The sequence below is a fragment of the Liolophura sinensis genome, chromosome 8 (assembly GCF_032854445.1).
Source record: "Liolophura sinensis isolate JHLJ2023 chromosome 8, CUHK_Ljap_v2, whole genome shotgun sequence".
Lineage (NCBI taxonomy): Eukaryota > Metazoa > Mollusca > Polyplacophora > Chitonida > Chitonidae > Liolophura > Liolophura sinensis.
Genome location: NC_088302.1, coordinates 34,512,406 through 34,533,478, shown reverse-complemented (window position 1 = coordinate 34,533,478; position 21,073 = coordinate 34,512,406). Strand labels below are relative to the sequence as shown.

General features: G+C 38.1%; 1 protein-coding gene across 1 annotated transcript; it reads right to left on the bottom strand.

Annotated features, from left to right (window-relative positions):
- Positions 1 to 6,391: 6,391 nt before the first annotated feature.
- On the bottom strand, positions 6,392 to 20,575 carry LOC135473452 (uncharacterized). The gene is given in 13 exon segments (XM_064753302.1): positions 6,392 to 8,260; positions 8,690 to 8,747; positions 9,722 to 9,813; positions 10,623 to 10,681; positions 11,029 to 11,126; positions 11,580 to 11,735; positions 12,278 to 12,496; positions 13,432 to 13,563; positions 13,993 to 14,107; positions 16,052 to 16,139; positions 16,904 to 17,019; positions 17,882 to 17,931; positions 20,502 to 20,575. Coding segments are annotated over 13 exon segments (1,926 nt in total). The 5' UTR covers positions 20,514 to 20,575; the 3' UTR covers positions 6,392 to 7,529.
- Between the last annotated feature and the right edge of the window lie 498 nt (positions 20,576 to 21,073).

The following is a 21,073-nucleotide window of genomic DNA, read 5'->3' as shown; positions in this document are numbered from 1 at the left end:
TACACTCACTGTTACACTGTTATTCTTGCAATTAGATTAGCCAAGCACATATGTGTACACATAGGTGTTGCGTTCTGGCATTTTGTCAGGAAAGCTTTTGTGAGGTGTATAATTTTTTTTTCGCAAGACTTCAGGTTTCATGGATTTAACAAGGAACTGCCAGACTCGAGCTCAGCTGTGTAAATTTTAACATTCTGTTCTGTTGAACAGAGCTCAGAAACAACAGTGTTTATGTGCAGAATGTTGCAGGTTTAAATGGGCAGGCTGGTTTAGAGGCTAGTTACATGCTGTGCATTTGTTATTTGTTACCTATACCTTTTGTTATGTTCTAATCAAGTGTTAACCATCCTACTGTATCTGTGCATGTTATTTAACGTCTGCTACAAATGCTTTTAAAAAAAAAACAACAAACAAAAAAAAAAAAAAAATGAAAAAAGGAACCAAAAAACAAACTCGAACAAAATATATTAATGCGCACATGCACTGTTCCTGGGTTGTTCATGTATGGATTTCTCGTGAAATAGTGTTAATTTACTTTTGGTATCGCATATGTACGAATTGATTCTACACATGAACATGGAGTATTAAGTATTAAGACAACTAAAGACAAAACAAAAAGATTGAGTTTTGATATATAGACCATGTTCTTCTTGTCTGTTGTTCAAATAACTCTGATCACACACACCAGTTCAACGACTTTTCTGGATTCTTGTACATGTATACCACTGCTATATTCAGGTCTCTGAATCTCCATTTGAAACAGTAAAAACATAAAGCGGTCTTGATTCCGGTTACAGTGTTACAGTTGGGATGCTCTACTTTATTCACCGACAGGTGCTTGTTGGTACATTTTGAAGTGAGATAGTTTCGATGGACACACATGTAGGTGTAAATTGTTGCAGTAGTGTAGAACTGTAGACATATGTTTAGGTCAGTGCTTTCTGTGCAGTTTGGATTCTGATATTGTTACTGTTCAACAAGACAAAGACATTGCACCCAGCAGAAAAAGTTAAAGGTTATGCATAAAAGAAACAAACATAATAACGAGAAAATGTGGTTAACCTAAAGTTTGATATGGTCAAAGTGCGCTTTCAGAAGAACATAAAGGCCTTAAAATGATATTTTGATGCTAACACTTAGGTTATTGTGATAAAAAAAAATATATCAAACTTCACAGAAAGCTCTGAATTATTAAAATGACCTAATGACGTGGATAAATCAGTCAGAAATCAAGTAAGATGTGTCACTTGCAAAAACTTGAGGTGAAGTACAATACTAATGTGATTCTTGACTATACATCATGAACAGAGCTTCAGGTGTTCACTTGATTGTCTGTTATGTGTTCTGCTGCTGAAGCTTTGTATTTATCCTCAACTTACATGTATGTGAAGGAGAGTGTTAACCTGCAGATTGTGGAGGATGGCTGCATGTGTATATTAATATTTCATATAGACTGAGTCCATCCTACAGACTGAGTCTTGCTATATCATCCTACAGTCTGAGGCGGTAGAGGATGGTTACATCATCCAACCATCCTACGGCCTGAGTCTGGCTATATTATCCTACAGTCTGAGGTAGAGAATGGCTACATTACCCAACCATCCTACAGACTCAGTCTGGCTATATCATCCTACAGTCTGAGGAGGTAGAGGATGGTTACATCATCCAACCATCCTACGGTCTGAGTCTGGCTATATTATCCTACAGTCTGAGGTAGAGAATGGCTACATTACCCAACCATCCTACAGACTGAGTGTGGCTATATCATCCTACAGTCTGAGGAGGTAGAGGATGACTACATCATCCAACCATCCTTCAGGCAGAGTGTGGCTATATCATCCTACAGTCTGAGGTAGAGGATGACTACATCACCCAACCATCCTACGGACTGAGTCTGGCTATATCATCCTACAGTCTGAGGAGGTAGAGGATGACTACATCATCCAACCATCCTACAGACTGAGTCTGGCTATATCATCCTACAGTCTGAGGTAGAGGATGACTACATCATCCAACCATCCTAGGGTCTGAGTCTGGCTATATCATCCTACAGTCTGAGGTAGAGACTGGCTACATCACCCAACCATCCTACGGACTGAGTCTGGCTATATCATCCTACAGTCTGAGGTAGAGGATGACTACATCATCCAACCATCCTACAGACTCAGTCTGGCTATATCATCCTACAGTCTGAGGTAGAGGATGACTACATCATCCAACCATCCTAGGGTCTGAGTCTGGCTATATTATCCTACAGTCTGAGGTAGAGACTGGCTACATCACCTAACCATCCTACGGACTGAGTCTGGCTATATCATCCTACAGTCTGAGGTAGAGGATGGCTACATCATCCAACCATCCTACAGTTTGAGGAGTTGGAGGATGGCTACATCATCCAACCATCCTACAGTTTGAGGAGTTGGAGGATGGGTACAACATGCTGGACATGGATCTATACTTCTTACACTGCAATCATTTCAGAATTTATCTGCATCATTTGGTAATTAAATTGTTAATGAAAAACAAAAATAATGGAGAAAAGCGTAGAATTAAGTTTTGCAAATGGTACATATATATGTACATGTCAAGCACGCCTTTTTTGTAAAAATGCACTGGTATCTTTTTTTATATTTCTTCTTTAGCTGTATGGTAAGGATGTAACATGTTTGTAAAGTAACCCATTTAAGGACCTATTTGTGCATGTCGGAGAAAGTAGTTCAGGTTTTGGGACTGTTCACTGCTTGGTGGGATATATTTGTCACAAATTTTTGACATTCTCATTATGATACAGAGATAAAGATACATTATTTGCAAGTGATATCGTCTTTTTTTTTTGTTTTTGCATCTGCAATGCTACATTCCCTGTTATTCTGATAAACATTTTAGATTTCAAGACACTTGTCTCATTTGGTCAAACTAGTCAACATTGATAGTTTTTCTCAGAATTGCATGCAGATATACCTGTACATACCTGTAACACCTATAATTTAACTTTTTGATACATGAAGTTAACAGCATCAAATTGAAAAGAAAAGAAGAATAAGAAAAGATGACCAAATTAAGGGTAACAAAATATGTAGGCCCATATGTATTGTGTAGAAATACCTAACAATTTTGTATATAAATGGAGGTTATTGATATGTCTGTTATATGTAAAAGTGCAGTAACCTGCTGTGTAAGGTTCAAGGTGTAGTTCATAAGGGAGTGTCAGTGTATTTGTGATAATTTAAAGTGAGCAGATATAAGTTATGAGACCCATGCCATTGAAAAGGCCAGGTGAAATGGTCCCCTACATTTTTGCTGCACCATAGAATGCATTTTCTACTGCACGCAGAACAAATTAAGGTGGCTATAACTGAGCATATCTAAGCAATGTGACGTCACATCACATGCTTTTATTGTAAGAATTGCCCTTATTTGTCAGCATAAAACTTTGAATGTAGTTAATTTGTGTGAATCTTTCTCTGTTGAACAACCATTCTTGTGGATTTTAATGGATTTTGGGGCACGCAAAACAATGTGAAAACTGTTTGGAAATTATATTATCAAAACCCACCTTGGAAAATAATTACTTCTGTGCTGTTTCTTGGTTAGCAAAAAATTAAAAGAATATGTATGGTTCTGGTGCCTTTTTTCATGTTTTATCCACTTCATTGCATTTTTTACTTTATGGGCTCCTTAAGGGATAGCGTTATATCCTTTAAAAAGCTTAAGATTGTAAACTGTCACTTTTAAGTCTTGCCAGAATTTGGCATGTGTCCATGAACAAGACAGTTAGTTTTTCCACACAGCTGTACATGTAAAACTCATTTGTTACTCTTACTTGTGTCCAAAACCTGCAAGAAATATTGTAAGTAAATGTTTCTTTCAAGATATATGTAATGCAATGATGATGAAAACACAAGCTGTAGCTTTGTACAGAAGGTGTATTCATGTACATGTACAGAAAGGTCATGTTATCTGGTATCTATAACAGTATGTGTCTAGTTACTCATTTTCTGCCAGTGTAACTCCTGTGAATGTGATTTATTTATTTATTTATTTGATTGGTGTTTTACGCCGTACTCAAGAATATTTCACTTATACGACGGCGGCCAGCATTATGGTGGGTGGAAACCGGGTAGAGCCTGGGAGAAACCCACGACCATCCGCAGGTTGCTGGCAGACCTTCCCACTTACGGCTGGAGAGGAAGCCAGCATGAGCTGGACTTGAACTCACAGCGACCGCATTGGTGAGAGGCTCCTGGGTCATTACGCTGCGCTAGCGTGCTAACCGACTGAGCCACGGAGGCCCCCCCTATGAATGTGATTTGTTTGAATATCAGTTTTAAGTGCTATCCTTCCTAATGTATGTCTACATGTATGGTTTTGCAGTTTGTTCTGGCAGGATTTTGTAATGTTCATTTAGTACAAACAGTTATACATGTAGGATGTAGCACTGTTACTGTATCATGTGCAATGGCCAGCAGACTTCGTACTATGTTCCTTCAGACCAGCAGGGTATAATCAAAATAGATTTAATTCAGAGGTCTTTGAAACTACTGAAAAGGTTTGTTTTGACAGTGGGACGAAGATTCTGGACAAATGTGAATTATAGCACTAAAGGTAATTTTATGACATTTATTTGCCTCTGAAAATACACTTTTCTGAGGCAGACTTTTAGATCATGCATTTATAGAGATTTAGAGGAATTTATAGAAATTCAACGCCTGAGCTTAACCCATAACTAATCTCCAATAGGCAAGGACTAAATGTAAATTGCCTAACTTTGTTCTGCCATACATTATACCCTGTAACTATTGTCATTTAAGTATTCTTTCGTATTGTTGTCTTTTCCAGAATTTAGTGTGTGGAGGTTGTATGGCAGGTTATCTAGGCTACAAGTGTGTGTACATGAACATTTGAAACTACTAGACTCGTGAGCTTCTTATGATGTATCTTGGTGAGAAAAATGACAGCACATGAGTTATGGCTAACGGAAAGTTACTTTTCAGTAGCGGTATTTCCCCATACCTGATGCTCATTGCACAATACAGTGTACATGTACTTTCTTTCCAGCTTTAAGTCAGTTGTAATGGCTCATGTGACTGTTGATATTTGTGATTCTGCTACACAGGATGAAGTATTAATACTATAGGGCTAAATACAGGCATATACATACATGTGCAACAGATATCACAACTATTGAGATTCCAAATAACGTTAGTGCCAGTTAGAAAAAAAAAAAATCGAAAGCTTGCATAGTCAGTGGGCTAGGTGATGATTGGCCTATCAGCATGGCTGGTATGACTTTAAGGTTCAGTGGTTTAGAAAAAGTTGCAATGATATCGTTTTAATACTGCCCAGTATAGAATCAAACTTGCCATAACTTTTAATGAGACTCCAATTTTTTTTTTTTCTTTTTAATATGCAAGTGTACATGCCCAAAATTCCTGCCAGATGATTTCAGGGGATCAAGTTCTCCTGACTGCTAAGTTAAAACAGTTCATTTTGGTATAGTTACCGTGAAGACATACTGCAGATCAACCATGTAGTGTGCCTGACTTCTGGTTTCCTGGTACCACATATGTACATGTGCACGGCTCCCTTGGATTTTAGTGGTCTAGATATAACGCATGCCCCAAGATTATGTTTTATCGTAATCATCCAATACATGTTGACATACAATTGTAGATACTTGAAAGTGTCTGTTTGAAAGAAATAAAACCAATTCCAAAGACTTGTAAATTACCTGTGTTTCAAAAGCCTTGTGCGCCACTTATTAGTGTAACATAATACATGAGTATTGTAACTCCAAAAAATACGAAAAGTTCATTTGGGACACTTTATTTTGCCATCATCAGGAGAACTTAATTTCATGGTGAACATTACAGATGTATATACAGGTATGGAGACAAAGCCACAAAATGTAGAATAATTGTTAAATTGTAATATATAGATACAGGAGAATGAATTGGTGATATTTGTAATGTTCACCTGATGATGGCAGTTTTTCATTTTTCGGAGTTGTACTATTGTATTATGATACCTGTAATTGTTACTTTTCATTGCATATATAAATGCTACTGCGTTCAAGTATTTTATTTATTTCGTTGGTGTTAAACATTGTTGAGTTTTCACTTGTGCTTTTGGTTGAGGGTGGAAAAAAACTGGAGTTAACCACCGCTGTTAGCAGGTATCTGACAAACCTTGTGACTTAAAGCTAGAGCTGAGACAGCTGGGGGTTGAATTTGAACATGCGACCATATTGGTCAATGGCTCTGACAGTTGCAGTGATCCCAGTGCTTAACCTGTTTGAACCAGCAAAGGCTCAATATTCCTAAATAAATAAGTAAAATTCCAAAACCAATCTGAAATTTAGCCAAATGGAAAATATATTAAATTTGGGACATTTTACCTAAATATTCAACAATACTCGACCAGGGCGAAATTCCATGAAGCACACTTAGCTAGACAAGTCCTTATCTTCCATCACAACCTGTATTGTAGAGCTATGAAGTACACTTATAAACGCGAAGTATGCGTATGTATACCCCCTAGAAATCTTCCATCACAATCAGTATTGTAGAGATATGAAGTACACTTATAAACGCGAAGTATGCGTATGTATACCCCCAAGAAATCTTCCATCACAACCTGTATTGTAGAGATATGAAGTACACTTATAAACGCGAAGTATGCGTATGTATACCCCCAAGAAATCTTCCATCACAACCTGTATTGTAGAGATATGAAGTACACTTATAAACGCGAAGTATGCGTATGTATACCCCCTAGAAATCTTCCATCACAATCAGTATTGTAGAGATATGAAGTACACTTATAAACGCGAAGTATGCGTATGTATACCCCCAAGAAATCTTCCATCACAACCTGTATTGTAGAGATATGAAGTACACTTATAAACGCGAAGTATGCGTATGTATACCCCCAAGAAATCTTCCATCACAATCAGTATTGTAGAGATATGAAGCACATTGAATGCGAAGTATGCTTCATGAAACTGACTGCAAGAAATCGTTCATCACAACCAATATTGTAAAGATATGAAGTACCCTTAATGCGAAGTGCAAGTATGCTTCAGGAAGCTGACAAGAAATTTTCCATCACAACCTATAGCGTAGACATATTAAGTACACTTAATGCAAAGTACGCTTCATGAAACTGACCCCAAGAAATCTCCCATCACAACCTGTATTATACAGATATTAAGTACACTTAACGCGAAGTATGCTTCACATAAAACTGATCCCAAGAAATGTTTTACATTCTACAATGAGTCCACTGAAAAACCACTGGCAAGCTCAAAGCATAATACAGAACTTAAGCCTAGCTTGCACTATATGTATATACAAATAACAATATGCTGTTAGATCAGTGGACGAAAATAAACGTGTCAATTAAATACATATACACTCCAAAAACATTTTCAGCTGGAACATCAAAAAATATTTCTTTGATTTGTGTGAACCAGTTACTTCACAGTGTTTTTTTTGTTTTCTATCACAGTCATTCCTTCTTTAGTTAGGTTATCGAAACGGGGCCTTTAGAGTTGGTATTTTCCTTCTGGGTAACGCAGTTTGGTTTTTAGGCAATTCTGCTGAATCACTTCCTTTGCGTGAACTTTTAGCTCCAGTCTGTGTCACTGGCCTATTAATGTCTGCCGAAATGGAGTCAGTTGACTGAGAATTTTCATTTGACAAGCCAGGTAGAAAGGTGGGACTTTTTGATTGGCTGACTCTTGACAGGCTTCCAGATCGCCTCAGATTTAGTGTCCTATTTTTAGAGTAACTAACTGGGCTCTTGGCAGAAGACTGAGGACCACTTGCAGAAGGTGGGCGGAGCTTAGAGTTTCTATGACTACTGACTGATGAGCTATCACTATCTCTGTCTGACACATCTTTGGGTGGGCTACTCAAAGTCATTTCATCCAACTGAGATGAAATCCTTGAATTTTGGTCCGAGCTCTTATCGGTTTTGAGGTGGAACTCTACATGAGGACCTTCTTCCTTGTTTTTCTGAAGCACCATTTTGTTTGTAGCAGAGGATTTGCTCTCTGTTTCTCCGCTGTTATCCGACGGTGCTTTTATTATCTCCCTTTGCTCTAGCAGCTCCGCTAAAGCCGAATCTAGCTTATCCTGTTGTTCCTTCAGAGCTATATTGTCCCTTGCATTCTGGTCTCTTGTTTTCTTCACCTGTTGACACTGCTTCTCAATGGCTAGGAAAAAGTCCCTTCCAAATGCTGACAGCCCCTCTAGTCCTGAAAGATAAACATATATATCAGTGGTTTAGTTGGTTGGTTAAATGCTTTACATCATTTCTTTTTGAGGGGTCTGGGTACAAGATGACACAAACCCCTACACAGAAAAGTACTGCTTTATTTATTTAAGTGATTGATGTTTTACGCCATACTCAAGAATATTTCAGTTATACAACAGCGGCCAGCATTATGGTGGGAGGAAACTGGGTTTAGAAAACTCACGATAATCTGAAGGTTGCTGGAAGGCCTCGCGGGTACTGAGAATCTGCGCATAATGGCTTTTCTTTGCCATGTTAAAGAATATTGCAGTTTGAATCCATGATTGATTATGGCTGAATGCCACATATGGCACCATATCGTAGAGCCATATCGTGATGACACGATTCAAAAGGTTTATCTTTTACATGGTAAATGGTAATGCCAGCTCACCTGGACTTTCACCGTCAGTGCTGTGTAATCTGGATAAGGAAGAAATGGTGAATTCCAGCTGAAATTATAAACATTATGTCACACAGAATTTTATGTGAAACTTATAAGCACTGTTACAAATATGTGTATATGAATGGCATTTCACGCTGCGCCCAAGAATTTTCACTTAAAGTGTTACTTTACTGAAAGTGCCATGAATGACAATAACAAACTTAACCCCACTTATTCATACCAGCAATGTAAAAACAACATAAATTTGTGCTGTTTCAGTGGTCATTGTCACCTGCTGAGCGTGACAGGGTTTGCGAGATGTCACAAGATAGCTAATCATGATCTACTGCTTATCACATGGCCGCCAATGGAGCACTTACTAGTTACACATACTTATAACTGGCACTGCATAATTCGCCTTGTAGAACATAAAATGCCATAAAACTTATGATATTCCTTTACGTTGAAAGACTGTCTTTCAGCAAAATATATTTCAAGAAATGTAATTATTACTTGTAGGCAGAGTCTGTTTAAAAAGATGTGTGTGCTGACAAAAACTTGATCGATCGACTGACTGATCATCAGTATGTGACATACACTATAGTTCAAATAAAGGCTTTCATTGCTTTGTATGATTTACAATCTACCATCTGTAACCAAAAGACCTTATTAACAGTTTAATTCTTTTGATAGCAATTTTTTTTTCTAAATTCACACAATGTGGGGAATTTTATTTGGGTCAATTCTATTTTCTGTATACCGAGGTTATATTATATACATTTTACTGTTATAAAATGCAGTAAAATTACACCTGTGTAATATGAATCCAAGACTGAGGCCATGATGCTTTCTATCAGGTCCACAATCGTCTACTGAGAAAGACAGCTATATTTTGTCAGCTTACATTTCTTTTTCAAACTCCCTGAAATGACTTGGTTTGGAAAAAATTTGAAGAGATGGAAAACAGTAAAACCACTGACCCTAGGCAAGTTACCAACCAACTAACCTATGTAAATAGAGAGGATAATATCTAATACTTACATTATCTGACTGGTCCTTAAAGGATTTCAGGAAAAGGCGCAGGTCTTCTTCTGAGGATGTGTTTTTGAGCTCTTTGTAACGGCATAGTATTTCTATGGGGCAGAAAATAATAACTCCACATTTTCATAACCGTAGTCATATCCACTGCCAACATAAAAGGGGTGTGATAACGAAGAGTAACTGCACAACACTAGAGCAGTTTTGAATTTGACAGGCTTCTGGGTCAAGTATAAAAGCTCAAAGTAAAGCAGGTCTGTATAACTTTAACGTTATGAAAAACCAACAAATCATAAAAAAGGGGCATAACTTGCTGCCAGAAGCCATTTTTATTGAGCTCCTGAAGGAACAGTAGGAACAAGAGCAAATCAAGATGAAAAGCTCATGTGACACTCGAGTGGTTCTCGAGGTCCCAGGGTCATGAAATGATCTTAAACTTAAGTCAAAATTAGACTTGGTATGTTCTTTTCCATTATTTTAGCTGAAATCTGTTGTCCAATAACTTACTCGGAATTTACGTTGTCAAAAACAATACCCTGACCTTGTCACATCAGAAATAACAATTTTAAAGTGATTTGAAATTTTGACTTAAATACAAGATCGCTCAAACCTGATCTGTAACTTTTTATGGAGAAGCCACCCACCGAGTTTTCATTTTGAATATGATGAACCCTTGTCAGAGTCCAAATTTGGATAAAAGCCGCTGTAATTTTGTAAAAACTGGACGTAGGGATCCCCAACTTAAACTTGATCTGTAACTTGCAATGGTGAAGCCATGTACAAGGTTTCAATTCAATACGATGAACTGTTTTCACATAAGTTCAAACAATTGTGTGGCTGACACCCAGGGCGCAAACTTACACGTATAGCCTACAAACACTATACAAATGTCTGAGATGTTTACCTGTCAATGGCTTACATAGGGACTCCTCCACACTATCTTCAAAATCTCTGTAGCCTGCCCTATAGAAATGAAATCGAATTTGCATGTGTGAAAATATGAGAACATTTGATTTTACAACTGTGACCAGAAATATCAAATTTGTACTGGATATAGTCTGACATAACTCCAACACCATTCCCATATCTGTAGATTTCAGGCCAAAAAAAAAAAAAGTAAACCAATAGAAAGAAAATGAGTAAAGAATCAACTGATGGTTAATCTTGACAGCTGACTTTCTAGTTTATGATATGAAAAGGAAATAAAATGAGGCACATTAGTTAATGGCTTATCTAGATTTACCACTGATTTTCTTGTTGTTAACATTAAATGAAAAGAAAATGAGATACAGTGTCCATGTATCACCTAGGTCACGCACTTGACTGCTTCAAACAAAGCCTGCATGTACTCAATTTGGAGGTTGTACACCGTGTTGTGGAAGTTCACTTCATCTTTCAAGGCTTTCACCTGTAAGTTCAAAATCAAAATTTCATGTATTAAATATACTGTCAATGGCATCTGCAAAAGAAAATATTTTACAAACTGCCATGATTATTTTTCACATGATTTATCAGATCTATTAAAATGGCAATGGACTGCAGAGACCCAAAATCAAGGAGCGGAAAGAAAAATTTAATTTAAAATGACATTGTTAATATAATATTTTATTAGTGTTTAACATCATCATATTCATACTTAATTTGTCTCTTGCCAAATGGTAGTGGTGGAGGATAAATCAAGGGAAATAATCACCAGCAGATAACTGAGACCTGTTGAAGTGGAACTGCAGCTGCAGGTATACCAGCGAGAGTAGGAATAAAGCACATGGTCTCATCAGTTATGTATATCGGTACATAAATATACATACATCAAAGAAAAAAAAGAGATCAAAAATGTGAAATTTTGCTGGCTGATTTTTACCTCTTGATCTCGTAGATGAAGTTTGTGATTGGTGACTTTGGTTAGGGCCTCTAAGACCTTTTGTACCTCCCCTGCCTTTGACCGTGGAAGAGTTGGTAAAGAGGAGACAACTTTGTCTAGTGTTACTTCACCAGTCAATGGTCTTTTTAAAACTGGCTGAATGTTCAAAAGAAAAAACATCACTGCTTGACTTTATAGGAAATGAAAATATTCACACACATATGGTTCATCAAATAATGAAATAATTTTTTTCAAAACTATGAACAAAAAAATATATACATATATTTACCAACAGCTTTGTCACACACATGAATTCAAGAGCACAAACATGAAACCTATGAAGTTTAGCCATCACATTTCCATTTGAAGGGGTACAAAATATCTTAAAACATTATCTGTTATCACTTGCGTTTTTCTTCGTCCAAAAGAAAACAAAACAAAAAAATTCGAAAAAAAAAGTTCCCTTGAAAAGTGTCCGCTCCAAGAAAATATAACAAAATTATATCACGTCCTCTGGAACCAAGTCTCACTCATTGAGTGTATCAGGTGTTAAAAATTAGACCAAACAGTTAACAGATATACTGACACTGAGATTTGCAAACAACTAACAGACAGACATATTGAGCGCCTTGCAGAGTTGCTTGTCACAGGTAAACATAAAAAATCAACTGTGAATGATATGCCCATGTATAGCTTACCCAAGGAGCCGCAGGGTAAAGCAGCGAGAGGGACAGGAGATCCTTGGTGCAATCTTCAAGTCTGGCCAGAGCCTTTAACAGCTGAGTGGTCAGACGGTCAGCTGAGGCTGGACAGGTGAGCACTGAAGTCAACCTGGAGTCAGTCTGAGGGCTGGTCAGCGCTTCATGAACGGTCAACAGGTCCTTGTACAGATGACACAGTCGAGACTCGAGTTTGGCCTGTCAAAAAGTTGTGCCAGTTTCAATGGAAAACAATCGCCAGGCTTGAAGATAGGCATAGCACCATACAGGATGTTGTCTATTGGGAAGATTTGATTTATTTAATAATTTGATTGGTGTTTTATGCCGTGTTCAAGAATATTTCCCTTATACAACGGCAGAAGGCATTATAGTGGGAGGAAGCCGGGCAGAGCCCGAGGAAAACCTTCAACCATCTGCAAGTTGCCGACAGATATTTCCATGTACTACCAGACAGGAAGCCAGCACGAGCTGGACTAAAACTCACTACAACCGCATTGGTGGAAGGATCCAGGGTCACTGCACCAGTGCTGGCATGTTAACCCACTCAGCCACAGATTAGGTAACTTTCCATGGCATCTGTGTTCATATCACTTGTGTTATGCATTGGTTCTATATTTTATTCGCAGAAATTTTCAATATAGCCATGGCTGAAACAATGGTTTTCTTTTCCTTTAATAAAAGAATGATTATGACTGAATTACTGCCAAAAATATTTTCTTTTAATGTTGAAAAAATTGTACAAGTTAAAAGAATTACGAAAGCACTCTGTTAACCTTGACTACTGTTGAAATACCAGTACAGAGTTACCCTACTTCTTTTAACAGTTCCCATCTCTTCTGGTAAACTCAATTGTCTTGGACAACCTTGATTTTTTCAGCATTACATGATGTCCTGCAAAAAATACTTGGAATACACCAGCCCTGTTAAATGAATGACGTCAATGAATTACAGGGTATGACTGGTTTATGGTTTCCACACAAGACCTTGTTTGCCGTTGAGAGCAATAAACTATCTGAGCGCACATCATGCCACAGATACACGTTCTTGTTATATTCCCAACTTTTCGAATGTCACATGACACCATGTAGCACAAAACGGCAGAAAGTATCGAAAGACGACTATTAAATATTCACCACTTGTTTCAGGTTCACATGATCCAGTTTGCCTGAACATATGTCAAACAGAGACACTTCTCCTTGTTTGCCAGGTTTCACAAAATCACTGAAAAACTCCATGGGTTTGGACAGTGCCTCCACGCTGGTGTTCTGAAAGGAAAAGAGAATAAAGTTGATTTTCTGTATTTTTTTTCCACTAAAAAAATGCAGTTATGTGGGATATCCAATATGAAAGATATATATAATATGAAAAAAAAACAAAAAACAAAACAACAACAAAGAAACATTCTCAAATTTCTACACTGTTGTATTTCAACTGCAGTTTCAAACTTTCATTCTCATCAGGGATACTGAGTGCTCCCATTGTAAACATCATGATTATATACAGTATGGTCAGTGTTTACTTGATAACAGTGGTTGCTTAATAACATAAATTTGTATATATGTGAAGATGAGGAATTTGACATGCAAGAGATCCTAAGGTACAAACTAAGTAACATACAGATTATGAAATACTTTCAGTTATCAATTATTAAACATAGCATTATTAACTTCCCAGAATATGGCCATTTCTATTACCTCAATGTTTTTGTATACTTTGATTCTGGTAGATTCCAGTCTTTCCACGATTTCCATCAGTTTGGATCTAGGAACAGGCACATCTGGTCCCGAAATGTCCAGTGAAATGAACAACCTGAATATAAAAAAAGATAACTCTGACGAGGATTATCCCATTATTAAATGACCTAAAGTTTCGCCCTGGAACTTGGAAAATGTATCCCAGGATTCATTATGGGGATTGTTGTTGTTACTGTCTGGGTGCCACAGGAGAGCATCAAGGGTGGTCAGGGGATTATATGGACAGTTCAAGAAAGAAATAAACAAGCTCATGCTTCACTGAGCAGTTAATCTATGCTTTGACCACCAACAGTTCATGTTTTGCTGAGGTTTAATCATGATGATTTTTGTGCATGAACTTTGCAACAGGTTGATTGTTTTATTATTGTTATTTTGTGATAAATGGGAATTTGGGAGAAAACTCTGGAAGATTAGGCATGACTACCCAGTATCTTTACACATGTGGAGTGTCGTGTCAAATATCCGTTTATACACTGCATGGCTTTAAAGGTTTATAATAGACATCGCCTGTCTTAATACTTTCTTTGATTCCATTCACTGGTATATTCAGAGATGTACATGTAGGCCTACTAGTCGGGACAGCTGCACACCTCACTGTCAGTGACTGGACCCCATGTGGCGAGTATTAGCAACCAGAGCTGCAAAGTGCCATGAAGAGTAATGAAACAGCTGGGGCGCTGATCGCTCTCTGCTGTCATCTTGCTGCAAACTCGGATTGTGCGAAAGTAAACGACAGTAACTCATATACGAAACTTTAGGCCATTTATCATATTTGAACTGTTCATTTCGTGATTAACACCATGCCCAAGTATATTTCCCTTACAGGGCACATTTATGGGTGGAGGAAATGATAAATCTTTAGCAAGTTCAATATTTGATTTATTTATTTGCTGTACTAAATAATATTTCACTTTATATGACAGTAGCCGGCTTTAGACATGTTGTGGTGGTAAGAAAGTGGGAAGAGCCCTAGGGGGAAATTTACCCACGACTTTGTTGCAGGTAAGCCTTCCCATGCACGTACAACCTAAGAGGGAGCTAACATGAGCTTTACTTCAGCTCAAAGAGATGGCAATAGGCCATGGAGGCCCTTCAGTATTTGACAAACTTTAGTTTTGAGAACTGGTTTCAAACAGCCCTTGTCTGGTCAAAGCAAGTCTGAACTGTAGCAATTCAAACCCACCAACAGTTTAAACTTGTTCTTGTATTTGTACTGACGTTCACAAAACATTTCAAGTATATCCACGTACAACCTAAGAGGGAGCTAACATGAGCTTTTACTCAGCTCAAAGAGATGGCAAGGTAACAGTTTATGCCAGAGTTCAAATCCAGCATAAGCTATATTAGTCATTTGTTGTTCTGCATTTCAAGAGAATGTCAGAATACTATGCATATATACAGTAGTTCCAGGTTGGCTCTGTAGTCTCAATTCCAAAGCCTTTCCAGGCCAAACTATAAAATCCCCTTATTTTCCAAGCTTTTCAAGGCCTCGAAGAATTCTAAGCTTTTCAAGGCCTAGAAGAATTCCAAGGTTTTCAACACTCCATACTAACCTTGATTATTTATTTGATTGAATTTTTCTCTTCAATACGGTAAGCAGTAAACGGTGACAGTGGTACGCTTTTTTTGGGTGCAGACTAAAGAGTACTAGAGGAAACCACTGCCCTCTTGTACATGCACACTCAGTTACCTGACAGATCACCTGACAAAAAAAGCTGCAATCCAACCAGTCAGAGATGGATTTGAACACGGGACCCTTATTAGTCATGGGACCATTCATTATTTCTTCAACCCTTTCGCATGCTCACCTGGTGTTGTTTGAAGCATAACTTGACAAGATTTCTTTCCCTACACTGAAAAAAATGTTTTTTACATGAAGCTCTGATGATGGTAAACTTGTAAACCCTTAAAAATGCGAAATAGTTGAAGAAATACGGTAGCTGCGATGAGAAAAAAGCACTTTAGACCAGTGAGGGCTCGTGTTAAAACCTGTACTAACCTACACTGTTGAACTAGCCAGCTGAGGGCGTTTTCCACCTCCATAATAGTTCTGGATCTAGAGGTCAAGCATCAGATATCACCAGCAGCTGTATGCAGACAAAGTTACAGTTAATTTTCAGTCTTCTTTCATTTCACCCACAAACTATTGCTCATTAACAACAAGGGTCTTTTATTTAAGTGTGGACGCACATAAAAGTTGATTTATAATAAAATAATGCTGATATGAGTTTCAACATTTATATCCCTGACTCCTTCCAGTAATATAATACCTGAATCATCAGTGTCCCAAGATACATCTTTGATGCACAAACAGCATTCAGATTTCTTGTTTTATACAAAAATAATGAAGGTTGTTTATGTACAAGTTGAACAAGTGGACGGAATGTTACTCAACCATGCACTACAATTCCCTCTGCTCAAAATCTCTCTCAAAATTCTCCAATACATCAATTAGCTTTTATGGCGCAATAAAACAAACAATGCCATTTATGACAAATATGCTGGGGGGAAAACAAATCATTCTAAATCTGTATTAAATATTTATTTATTTATTTATTTTTTAATTTATTTATTTAATGCCATCCCAAGAATTTTTACTCACACCATGATGGTAAGTTTTATGTTAGAAGGAAATATGAGAGGTTGGCGCAAAAACCACCGGCTTTTTGGCAACTTAGTGACAAACTTTCCCACATGTGATGTACAGATGTATGTGCACCATACTGATGGAAGAAAGTCAACAAAGTCAAGCCTTTAAGACAAATACCCTGTCCAAGGCTTGGTTTGAGCCAGCACCTCATAAATCCTGCTCCCAGAACCTTTGTTGAAGTGCTCCTCGATGTAAACAGACCTGCTTGTAAACATACCTGTCTTTCCAGTTGGATCACCTGAGACTTTAACATGTTAATCCTCCTCTCATCAAACTTCTCGTGGGATGTCTCTTGCACCAACTGATTGTACAGCGTCCTGATGACGCAATGAAATTACACACAAATCAGAATATTAAAACATGATGTATGCATACAGGAATTTACTAATGCAATAAATCTAAATCCCTTTAACAGCTGCTAGCTTATACAGCTGAAATTCTGATAATCTGTCACTGTGCCTTATTTATTTATTTATTTTATTGGTGTTTTACGCCGTACTCAAGAGTATTTCACTGATACAACGGCAGCCGGTATTACGGTGGGAGGAAACCGGGCTGAAGCTAGGGAAAACCCCATGACCATCCGCAGTCTTCTGGCGGCTGAAGAGGAGGCCAGCATGAGCTGGACTTCAACTCATAGCGACGCCACTGGTGGAAAGCTCCTGGGTCCTTGCCTGCTGACTCTCATGGCCACGTAGACCCCAAATCTGTTATCACTACAGTGGATCAGCCTCTGAATCAGTGCAGCGGCTGCTGGAATGGATGCAGATTTAAGTCAGGAGGTTTGTCAAATGACTGCAGAAGGGCTGTGTTTTATTCTAGTCACCCCACAGGAATAAACCTGACTGATGTTGTACAAAAATTACACCGTACTCAAGAATATTTTCACTTATACGACGGTGGCCAGGATTATGATGGGAGGAACCGGGCAGAGCTCGGGGAGAAACCCACGACCATCTGCAGGTTGCTGGAAGCCAATATTAAGAAAATACATAGGATTTGCTGTACATATAAATGTACAGTACGCTATGAAAAATTTCCATCTCCATCCCTATATTTAATAAAACTGCCTTAGGAATGATCAGACCCTTTGATCTGGTTAAAATCTGATCATTTTCATTTTACCTAGTGAAGCAAAAGAAAAGGGTTTAGAAAGACACATGTTGTTACAGATCATACCTTGACTCCAATAATTCTTTTCGCAGAGCAGCATTTTCTTCCTTTAGTTTCTGCAAACAGAAAGAAAAATGTGCTGACAATGAATATGCTTAACTAAATAAGATGTCTTACAAAAGTACTAACTGTATTTATCAGTTATCCGTACTTGACCTCCTTGTTCCTTTCAACTCGATAGACTCAGTAAAATTTGCTTTGAGTCTGATTGTTATTTCCTTGTTGAAACTTGAACAATGGTAAGTTGCAGTCATTCTGGAGAATGCATAGGGAAAATCACAAAGGTTAAAGAACATTTTTCATTGCCTGAACTACAGTACATGTACTTGAATATATGAAAGTGTATCAAACTGCAGAACTGTTTCCAACTGCACAAAAGTTCTGCTAGTTTATGGTCCACAAAACTAAAATTTTTAATAGATCCTCTGACAGAAATGTTAATGAACTGGTTTTAACTATCTATATTTCAAGAGTTAATCAGATATGGACGGAGAAATGGGCAGATAAAATTAGTTAACAAGCCAGAACAAAATGTGGGTTTAAGGTACAATATATGCACCCATGTATGAGGAAGGAGGACTTATATACATCTTACTGATGTATACGTAGGAGCTTAACAATAACATGCTGCACATCTAATTCATGTCAACTTGTTTGAATAACAGAGTTCACACTTAGCTGGTTTTAGTCCTACATGAAGGCACCTTCACTGCAGTATGATTTTGAAATCACTAGAGTACCATCATGCATACTTACATTTACTTTTACTTGGAGTTAAGTGCCAGAGTTCTGCCAGCTCCCACCTCACACACTTATAGTGCGTCTCCTGTGAAAGTACAGAGCTCCACAAATATGCACGCTACAATTTCGGCGGCCTCACCTTCACTCATCAGTTGCCTGCAGGTCTCGAAGATTATCACACCACATTAAAATGAACCCTATCCATCATGATGGCCATGGTGAGTGTAAACAATGTCGCCCCCCCGTTTGTGGAGGAGTTCCCACTGAAGCCACATTTTCCCCACCCCGACATAAACAGCGCATCAAAACTAAGTTTCCCCCAAAAAAGTGTTTGGCATTTACCAAGATATTTGCCCAATCGTTGTGAAATTTTGCAAGCAATATCTTAGTAATCCAGTCAACACACTGTAAAAAGATTACCCTGTAGATACTCATGTGTTCCAATGAGCATGCACAAATGCATTATCTGTCGGAAATTTGAAAATTTTACAAACAGATTCAAGATGGCAATGGATCTCTTTTTGTGGACGACAATACTCGTCCACATTGTGTCAGAGTAATAAGTGTCTTCTTTGAACATGAAGGTATTGAGAGCATTAAGCAAGGATCTCGATCACACTGAACATTTGTGGGACCAGTTGAAACAAGCGGTGCATTGCTGTATTACGATTTCATGACGTCAGACATCTGCTTCAGGAGGAGTGGTTAGTCATCCCTCAAAATCGGATCACATGCCTCATTCACATGATGCGAGCTGACTGTCTCAGTGTGATACAAAAGCGTGGTGGTTATACCAGATTTTAACAATATCTAGTCGTACAGGTAGTCAAAATTATCTTCGATCTATTTGTAAAATTTTCAAAATGCGTTTGCGCATGCTCATTGGAACACATCTGTATCTCCAGGGTAATCCTCGCTACAGTCTGTTGACTTGATTACTGAGATCCGGTGTGCAAAATTTCCCAATGATTGGGCAAATATCTTGGTAATTGTCAAACAATGATTTGAGAAGGACTTACTTTTTTAGTTCATTTTAAGGATGCAACTACTGCAATGCTTCACCGACACAAATGTGAACTACTAGTCAAAAACCTGTTTTCACCTGGTCCAAAACCCACTAGATAACTTTTGTAAAATTTTCAATGGAGCCAAATGCTACGAAAGTCATTGGTCAGATACGGGATGCAGTATGTTACGACTGAAGCGATAAGCACTATCTGATCGTTTTTGATTTGGCAAGATTCAGAACAGGCCAGTTGATTATGGAAACCACCTGGTTGAAATTGGTTTACGCTAGGGAATATTTAATATGCGTGTGAAGATGCAGCAAATTTGGCTTACCGTGTTTCCGACTCATTAGAAGTAGTTTCTCCCTGTAGCTCTATCAACACTTTGTGTTGCTCGATACTGAGTTACATTCTACAACTACCGTAATTGTACCGTACATATTTGTGGAGGTCTGTACTTTCCCAGGAGACACACTATAATAGGTGAGTGAGTTTGCAGAGCTCTGGCACAACTCCAAGAAAAGTAAATATAAGGATGCATGACTGTACAGTAGTCACTTCAAAATAAGGTTGGAGGGGAGGTGCCGTAATGCTGGACTAGGTAGTTTTAAACTAACTGGGTAGAACACCTGGGATGCTATGTGAAACCATACTGTATGCCAGGTAACACCATCAGATGTGGTCTAAAGCGGACAAGACAAGGTCTCACCATGCACTATCTGATAACCTATGTTGTTGTTGTTGCTGTAGTAATAAACCAACGTTGTAGACTGCACCGGTTTACACGTTTTCCCTTAGTCAAACAATGATATCAGACCTTGTTTATTCTGGTTTACAACTGTCTAAACACTCCATACAAGTTCTGCGGGAACATATACCTTCAGCTCCATACTGGGAAAATAGCTATGGTGTTATCTTCACGTGCTCTTCTTTATCAACGTGCAAAGTTCTCCGCCATGATGTAAACAAAGGAGCAGTCATTATTTGGGCCTCAGCAACGCATGGCAGTCTGTAGGCGTATGCGAAAAGGACTTACATGTAGGATTTAACTTGCACATTTTAAACTGTTCACGTTAGTTTCCAATTAAGATTTGAAAAGATAACACTTGACGGATAAAATTGCAACCGGACAGTATTGCTTGAAGTGGTCGAACTGTAACTAGTACAGGATCGCCATACAGTATATGTACACCTGAGAGACCACAGTGCACGGCTCCTGTGGTAAATAGTAGACCTAGCCTACTCATCGGTTTTGGTGGTGCCTGGTTTAGTCATAAAGTTACGGAATCCCATTAGTGTCACGGTGAAAAAAATTGGGGCAAAAATTTGAAATTTCGATTTTCTCATGTCGAACTTTCGCCTGTCTTATGTCATGCAGCTGGTAGGCCTATATGCCCTATTGCGCGATTTGGAGCAAACCATGCACCTATACTTTGCGTTTTACTGCATA